The following is a 9,441-nucleotide window of genomic DNA, read 5'->3' on the forward strand; positions in this document are numbered from 1 at the left end:
GGTCCACGTTGAGTCTGTTGCTCTTTAACATCTACGTGAGACCCCTGGTGACTATTGTAGAGAATGTTGGCCTCTCCCTCTACTCATACGCAGATGATACCCAAATTATTTTTTCTCTATCCTTGGCTAAGGAGCACTCTCCTTCCCTTCTTCAGCTGGGTCACAGCCGCGTGGCCGAGTGGATGCGGACCAATTTTCTGAAACTTAACGGTGACAAAACCGAGGTGATTATATTGGGCAAGCAGAAACATCTCTGGGGCCCCCAACATTGGCCCCCCGAAATGGGCCCGCTACCCAAACCAGTCACGCAGGTGCGCAATCTGGGTTTCATCTTGGATGATTCACTCTCCATGCGGCAACAAGTGGTTAGAGTGGATGCCACCTGGTTTACTATTCTGAGGTGGCTCAGAAAGATTCTCTGGATGCTTCCTGCTCCTGCCAGGCGCACTGTGGTCCAGGCACTTGTCACCTCTCGCCTTGACTATGGTAACGTGCTTTACCTGGGTGGAAATCAGGAGATTTACAGGAAGCTCCAGCTTGTTCAAAATTCGGCGCCCCGCCTCCTATGCAATGTTCCCAAGAGATCTTCTATATCTCCTTTTCTCCGGGACTTGCACTGGCTCCGCGTGGACTGTCGTATAAAATTCAAGGCCCTCTGTTTTATGTTCCGAATTAAGCATGGTTCTGCTCCCGCTCATCTTCAGTCTCTTGTTCACCCTTATGTGCCCTCACGTTCACTCAGATCCTCTTTGCAGGGTAATTATCTTATTCCAAGAGTTTGTCTGGTTAAGATAGGAGGCCGTTCATTCTCCCATCTCGCTCCCAGACTTTGGAATTCCCTTCCTGTTTCCTGTAAATCCGAATCTTCCTTTATGAAGTTTCGCAAAGATCTCAAGACATGGCTCTTCCCTCAATAATAGCTTCGTATTTGCTCGACTGTCCTGGCGCCGGAAGACCCCATGATGGGTAGCTGTTGCGCCTTACAAATTCAAATACAAATACAAACTGCGGATCGCGTACAGTTCATGTGAGGCAGGCGTGTGAGGCAGGCGCGTGCACATCATCGCCAGCCATATCCCACACCATGCCTCGGCATCAGACTTCAAAGGAAGCCACTTGCACACCACCATTTGTCTGAGCCTCTGCATCAGACTGCAAAGGAATCCGCTCCCAAGCCGCTCCCCCCTCCCCATCAGACTTCAAAGGAATGCGCTCCCGCTCCCCCCCCTCCCCCCCACCCGCCACGACAGCAATGCCGAGAGCTTGTTTAAGAATGGGGGCGTCGTGCCGAGAGATCGGGCTCAAGGGCAAGTGAAATATCATGAGTGGTAATCTTTTTCACATTCATTACTAGGTCAGTAATTAGTTTTATTCGCAAGTCCCTCTTTGCTATGACGAGTAGCTTTCAGCGTTACAAGCATGTGCTTACACAACTCGAGGTACTTGCAAATACATACAGTTCAACTGTTTATTTGATGTCTGTGCCATTACGGCGCTTCCCCCTCCCCCCTCCACTGTCCGTGCATTGTTGTTTTTTAACATTCCGACCCCCCTCCTCCCGCCTGCACTACGCTGTCCCTGCAATGTGGTTTTTGGGTGCGTGTCCTTTAAGTGTTTGTGTTTTTTTTTTAAACATTTATTTATTTAAACCATGTTCTACAGCAGCGCAAATGCAGTGCAGCTTGGCTGAAATTAAAAACAGCTTTCAGCCAAGCTGCACTGCGTCCGCGCTGCTGTACAACATGGCTGCAATAACATTGACAAAGGCAATAGATCTTGCACAGGCAGGATCTTTCGGCTTCGGCAATGCTTATTCTGCTCGTGTTTGACTGACGAGGACCATATGCTGCTAAAAGAGGTGCATGGTCCTTTGATCTGAATTGAAGAACAACGTTGCCATGCGCATGCGCACCGGGTCAGTGAAGGGCATTGGCTGGCAGTATACAAGTGGATACTCCTTTTATCATCATTCACTCTTTAATTTTAAATGTATTCTTTGCCCTTAACTGAACTTGATATGCTGTATTCAAGTTGGTTATTTAAATGGGAATTACACATCGGTGTTCTAAGGTAGAACGTGCACGTCAGCTGCCATAACACGTGATGCAACGCCACTCCAGCTGTGACTCATAGGACATGTCACTGTCAAGACGGCAATAAACAGCAGAGGCGTTATGTTATAAGGTCTCTTATATAGCGCACGGCTACTCCAAGGAGTGTCCCGGCGCTTTGGCAAAGAGAACTGGGAAAGACTACATAACACAGCAACCCACAGAGGGCCGAAAGAAAATTTTTGAGAGAAAAGCCAGGTCTTCAACTCCTTTCTGAAAGAGAACAGACTGTTGGCTTTTCTTAGGGAAACGGGGAGCTCATTCCAGCACCGAGGTGCCAGGTATCGAAAGGAGCGACCTCCAATACGTGCGCGTCTAATGGGGGGGAAAACAACGGCTTTGGCCAACAAGGCCGACCGTAGAATCCTCCTAGGCGCGTAGAAGGCCATACGCTTCCCGATGTATTTCGGGCCAATCGAATGAAGGGCCTTAAAAGCAAGGGTCAAAACCTTAAAAGTAATTCTCTTAGAGACAGGAAGCCAATGCACTCTCTTGAGCAGCTCCAAGGCTTTTGCCCTGCGCTGAAGACCAAAGATGGCTCTTGCAGCAGAATTCTGCACGATCTGCAGACGTGCCAGAAGATATTTGGGCAGACCGAGGTAGAGGGCATTCGCGTAGTCCAAACGCGAGTCTATCAAGGCCTGAACAATGGGTTTTTTATGTTGCAGAGACAACAACGGGAGAAACTTCCGCAGCATTTTCAGAATGCCGAAGCATTTCCCGGACAACCCAATGATCTGGGGTCTGAACGAAAGGCCGTCATCGAACAGAACACCAAGATTTTTTGCTTTTGAAGAGGCATCGTCGGGAGGAAACATGTCCAGAGGCCACCATGTCTTCCAGCTGGGATCAGGCGGACATCCGAAGAAAAGCAACTCCGATTTATCGGAGTTGCATTTCAGACTGTGCCGCTGAAACCAGTCAAAAACAGCACCCAAGCATTCTTTGATCCGACTACCATCGAAGGCCTCACCCTTATTACAGGTGAAAAGGAGCTGGGTGTCGTCAGCATAAGATATGATCCGGGCACCAAAAGATTCCGCCACCGCCACCAGAGGGGCCATATAGATATTAAAGAGGGTGGGGCTCAGGATAGACCCCTGAGGAACCCCCACCTCCAGCGGCGGCATTTCGGCGGAGAACAGAGGTGCCCAGATCACTTGTCGGCGGCCGGTCAGAAAAGACTTAAACCAGTTCCACACCGTCCCACAAAGGCCGATCTCCCAGAGTCTTAAAAGGAGCCCGTCGTGGAGAACGGTGTCGAAAGCCGCCGACAAATCCAACATAACCAAAATAGCCTTACCCCCAGAGTCAAGAGTCTCTCTGATGGCATCGGTGATCTCAAAAAGGGCTGTCTCCGTGCTAAGATTAGCACGGAAACCAGATTGAGAATCATGCAAGATGTTATTGCTCTCGATAAAGCTGGAAATGGAGAGATGCACGTGCTTCTCAGTCACCTTTGCCAGAGCAGGGAGGAGGGAGATCGGCCTATAATTGGCATGGATAAGGGGATCCAAAGTGGGCTTCTTGAGCAGCGGCAGGATCAGGGCATGTTTCCAAGCCTGAGGTACCTCTCCCGTGATCAGGGAGGAATTAAGCAGCGGATTAAGCAAGGTGTTAACTGCAGGCGCTACTCTCCCCAGGCATTTCGCTGGACAAGGATCAAGTGGCGAGCCAGATTTTAGCCGAGACAGGAGATCAAGAGAAGTAGCAGAAGACATAGGAGGAAAAACGGAGAGAAAAGGACCTTTCCCTTCCAATGAAAAGGGTAAAGTGGTCAGGTGGCTAGCAGCTGAAATAGAGTCAGCAGGGGGGAAAGAATCCTGAATGGATTTAATTTTATTTATGAAAAAATCACCAAGCTGGCTGATCCAAGCTTCGGTGTGAGAGTGGGAGGGCGTACTCAAGGAGGGGGAGGTGAACTCTTTTACTATCCTAAAGATTTCTTTACTCATGTTTTCAGCTTCATCGATTCTACGCTCCAGGTATACTTTTTTTCGTCAATGCAAAGAGACAGTTAACTAATATCCTCGCCCGTTCTCTGTCTCTTTTCCAACCAAAACCCAATCAGGTTGCAAATGGCACTTTGACCTTTAATTGCGACCTCTCGGACTCGTGCCTTTATCAGTTTACATTTGCATTATTATGTAAAGCAGTAGAAGTGTGCCGCTTCTGCTGTCAGCTAATGCCTGCACTTTGGCTATCGACGCTGCCATGCAGTGCGCTTCAATTTTAAATTAGCTGAAATGGCATTCATTTTCAAAAGTGATGAGAAGCATTTATTTATCAAGATTTCTTGAGCAGAAATTCGCTTTTTTTTAAGTTTGTTTGCTGTAGGTTAAGTCTTTGTGAACCAGCTTCACTTTTTTATTAATATATTATCACTTTTATATTAGTGAACTGCACACATTATAAAAATCTCAAGGTACACGCGTCTTTAAAATTTTGTAAATGACACAGACTCTCTGACTCTCCCGCCCTCACTCTATCGCCCTCACTCTATCCGTCTGTCTATCGCCATCATTCTATCAGTCTGTCTATCGCCATCATTCTATCAGTCTGTCTATCGCCATCATTCTATCAGTCTGTCTATCGCCATCATTCTATCAGTCTGTCTATCGCCCTCACTCTGTCTGTCTATCGCCCTCACTCTGTCTGTCTATCGCCCTCACTCTGTCTGTCTATCGCCCTCACTCTGTCTGTCTATCGCCCTCACTCTGTCTGTCTATCGCCCTCACTCTGTCTATCGCCCTCACTCTGTCTATCGCCCTCACTCTGTCTGTCTATCTATCGCCCTCACTCTGTCTGTCTATCTATCGCCCTCACTCTATTTATCTATCTATCTTTCGCCCTCCCTCAAAGCTAACTATCGCACCACCACAGCATCACTCAGGGGCACCACAGCATCACTCAGGGGCACCACAGCATCACTCAGGGGCACCACAGCATCACTCAGGGGCACCACAGCATCACTCAGGGGCACCACAGCATCACTCAGGGGCACCACAGCATCACTATGCGCTACCACAGCATCACTGAACGCCACAGCATCACTCATCGCCACCACAACATCACTCAGCGCCACCACAGCATCAATCTGTGCAACCATTCAACAACAACTGGTTCAAATATTTTCTCTCAATGTTTCAAGCTTTATTACAAATGTCACAAAAATATGTTAATATTTCACTTCTGTTCTTGGATTTTCGTCACAATAAAATACACTGAACATAATCTTCACAAAAGTTATTTACAAAAGTTTAAGCTATTGCCATTATAAATTACAATAACTTTTATTTAAGTATTAATTATTTAAAAAATTGAAAGCCATTGTTATTCGTTATATCAATACATCTAAGTCACGTAAATACAAAACAGGTTGCATTACAAATACTATAGGTGTCATATTTGTAAAAGTTAAAAGTATTGGCATTGTAAATGACAAAGCTATTAATTTCGCTATTTTCAAAACCAACACATAAATAAAAAAAATTGTCATTTACAAGACCAATCGCTCAAACTTTCCTTATGTGAGACCTATTGCATTGCAAATGCTTGTTAAGTTGGTGACCACCATTTTCTTTAATGCTCTTCCCCTATCCCACCCACGGCATTGGAGCACCCACCCGCATTGTTTTAGATTGCAATATATTTTATTGAAATTACAGCGCAGTCCGCTTTATAGTGGACGCACTTATTTAAATATTTAATATACTGCACGGCCCGCATTCACTTTAGCGGCTGCGCCCATTCAATTACCAGTGCGGGCCGCTTTCACTTAAGCAGCCGCGCTTCAAAGCTTTTGAAATTACTTATATTTTTTTACTAAGGGTGAAAGCACCATACGTGCTTTCACTAGAATGGTGGCCACGTCCCTTTGTTTAGATGCTGCTCAGTGTAACCAGAATATGCAAGCAGCGTATAAAAAAGGGGCGCAGCCACCATTACAGTGGTCTCGCATTTTCGATAATTTTAGCTCTTGGTATTAAAAACAACAATGCCTTTTATATACGAGTTCCTTTTAAAAACACATCAATAAAAAAAATTGTCATTTTCAATGCCAATAGCTTAAACATTGGCAAATGGGAGACCTATTGCATTGAAAATACTTGTTTATGACTTGGTTACTAGCAAAATCTGGATTAACATTCTGCCAAGAGCAGACATGCCTCCAACAACTTTCAGAAGCAAGCTGAAAAAATGTCTTTTAGGGACAGCTAACCCACCATAAACCGGGCATACCCCTCCTGGTCCTCTTCCACCCACAGATTAGCTACCAGATAACTTCCCCTCCAAGTAGGTACACAATTGTCACCCACTCCCCAACTTCCAAAGAGTAGGTAGAAAACTCTTGTTGTCTGGCCATATTCCAGCTTTTTAAAATTAAATTACTAGTATGCATGCTTTTGAGAAAGAACCTATCTCCAGTTCAACAAAACTGGACCAAAGATGTTGATCTTTTGTAAAAGGGGAAAATCAAATCATTTGAGAATAGGTTAACTAAAACAGACTAATGCATGAGAAAAGAGTAACCAAGACTCAGGTGTACTCAAGAGAAAAATCAATTATTAAAAAAAAATACAGTTCCCTTACCAGTTTTATAGACGTTATGAAAGCACAGTTTATACACCACTGACGCAACACAGAACATTTGATCGCTTGACGCCAAAAAGTAGCTAGAAAGCTACCTGCACAGTAATCGTTTTATTTTAGTTCTGTTCCGTGTCTTCAGCCAGCTTATTTGCACTGCTGGAGTCCGCCACTCATACAAGGAAACAAAGGACCAGTTCATTTGAGCTGTCGGGTGTCCATTCTGCTGCCAGATTCGCCTTGTGAGCAGGCTCGGGGTAATCATCCTTGAAGTGTTCAGATTAATGTGATTCAATTAAACCTTTTTTCAATAAAATACAAAAGTGAGGGAGGTGGCTGCCAATGTCAATTGTCAGTGGTACTTAGTATGTGTGCAACTCCTCACTCCCATTTTCTTCTTTAGTACAAAGAGAACGGAAGTAGTAGCACTAGCTGTTAATCGCTCGCAGACTAGATATATACATTTCGTTTAATACTCTTAAAATGTTTAACGTTCAGAACCGAGTATAATTGATTCTGCATTCATGATCTAAATATGCATTGGTGGTATTTAAAAACAGACTTTGAAACTGTAAAACTGCAAATTCGGTGGTTTAAATGTGTTTTTAATAAGCACCTTGCCCTGCGACTGTTCTAGGAAGGGGAATGTCCTGCCTCGATCAACACCTCCATTCTCTAAACCAAATGCTGTATGAATACAACTGTAAAAAATATATATATATATATATATATATATCTTACTTTTGAAAGGCTTGCTGGTTTACAAGTGTTGCAGAATGGCACCCTGTGTACTAGTCGACCCAAGTTCTCAATTCAACATAAGTGGCTAAGCACACAAAGGAGCTTTCCAGTACAGGGAAGTCCTCTTGGCAATCATGAGTAGTCAAAGCCACTTGAACCAGGGATAACCGAGACAAAACACAGTGTCGTACAGCTGCATTCAGACATGGAAATAGCGGACCCTAGAAAGCAAGTCACGCTGATTTATATTTACTTTCATGTAATCCTAAAACAAAAATGTACTCTCAGGCTGGGTTTCGGTGGGTCCTGTAAAGTTACCATCCAGGTTGTGGTGACGGCCAATTCAACTCAAGCCACCTCTAGTTCAAACATTTCTTTGCTTGCGGGGTACTATAGACACTAGTCCATCTGTGGGTATTGTGACATATCTTTTGACACTCGTGACAGCACGAGAGAGAGGGTAAATTTGTGAAATTCGTAGCCTCTCTAGCTTAGAAAAATGTAAAAAACTGTCTTCCTGTTGACATTCGTGCAGCGCAGAAGTTTAAGAATGTGTGTGTAAAGATAACCAAGATTAAAGTCAGTAAGTATGTATAGTAGGCTGGCGGGTTTCCCTTAAAGCCTCTTTTCTAACTGAGAAGGGAGGGATTTCTCTTCACAGGGTAGGTTTATTAGACCACCCCATGTGAACAAAACAACGATTTTTCCCGACTTAGACTTAATGTAAGGAAACCATTGCTCTCAGAAGCTCAAACTCTAACCGCTGCCCCTCGGACACACCACTTCCCATGTCTGTAACACCAGCTCACCTGCTTCTATCGTTGGTCGCCATCTTCGTCCCGGTCTTTCTGGGCTCCTCCCCTTTTGCAATTTAGAACACGTCAGACACCCTCAGTTGGCTGCTGGCACAATCCGTCACACCCTTTTCGGGCCGGTCTCTGTCACCGTTTGTCAGCCAATCAGAGGCTTCCACCCTGCTTGACCCCATCTTACCCAGCCCATCTGCAGGCGCGACCAAAACTGTCAGACTACAAAGGCGCCATTTTACAGCGGTGTATTATTCCTAGGGTAGTCCACATTCTTCAAACAGTGTTTTCAAAAGTTAATTATTACGTTATTTTCGTTGCATTTACAGTGGAATCAATTTCCAAACGTATTTTGGTAGCACAATGAATTTAAAATGTATTGATATGAAATACTCTGTCATTCGACTTTTTTGCGGCATATTCGGGTATATGATAAAACACGGTGTTTCTGGACAATTGTTTTATCGGCTTTCATATGTTTTTCCTTATATAATTACGATGTACCTAGAAATAGCTTTTTCCATATTGTTTCACAACTATTCCCAAGAAACTCAGCATTTTATAGTCTCTTTTCTATATTAACAGTTGCCGCCTCCGACTCCGTTGCTAGGCGAAATCTACACATCTCTCGAGGCTGTCAACGTTGACGTGCGCTTCACATTTGACTGGTTCTTTCTTTCTTTATTCATCCCATCGCACATTCCTCTAAAATAGGCTCGTTTCAGTTCCAGTGTGGCAGGGAAGACGACGTGCCTCTTCGACTTTTTCTGTTTTCTCTGCTGACTTATTAGGTTTACTGACTTGGAAGCGGTCCTGCGCTAAGATGGCCGCTATGAACTACCTTCTGTGGCGTTTAGATTAGAACATAGAAATATGCATTGACAAAGCCAATAGGTCTCGGCTTGTGAGCTACTGGCGTTGCCAGTGCTTTTTAGGTTTCACTTAGGCAGCGATTGTGCTGTCTCTTCGAGACATACTGTATTCAGCATATGTGCTTTAAGCTCGGCTCATATTTCGCCTTTGTTAATAATTGGCTCCTTTGACTGACTTTTCTTAATTCTTTTGATTCTTTGGTTAATAGCTTTACTTCCCCCTCCTTAATACAGCCTTTTCTCCTGTTGTACCTTCCCATAAGGACTGCCACTCTTACATGTGTTGTTACTCAGGGTCTGTTATTTACAGTTTGTGAGCAC

At 44.6% G+C, this 9,441-nt stretch overlaps 1 protein-coding gene across 2 annotated transcripts in view; it reads right to left on the reverse strand.

Annotated features, from left to right (window-relative positions):
• Positions 1–8,383, reverse strand: part of GANAB (glucosidase II alpha subunit) — a 238,707-nt gene extending 230,324 nt beyond the window's left edge. For both annotated transcript variants that reach the window (XM_078660606.1, XM_078660605.1), the window contains exon 1: positions 8,252–8,383. In XM_078660606.1, the coding sequence (XP_078516732.1) occupies positions 8,252–8,274 (23 nt within the window). In that variant the 5' untranslated portion in view covers positions 8,275–8,383. The remainder of the gene's footprint in view (positions 1–8,251) is intronic.
• Positions 8,384–9,441: the final 1,058 nt, after the last annotated feature.

Source organism: Lissotriton helveticus, chromosome 9, assembly GCF_964261635.1.
Source record: "Lissotriton helveticus chromosome 9, aLisHel1.1, whole genome shotgun sequence".
Lineage (NCBI taxonomy): Eukaryota > Metazoa > Chordata > Amphibia > Caudata > Salamandridae > Lissotriton > Lissotriton helveticus.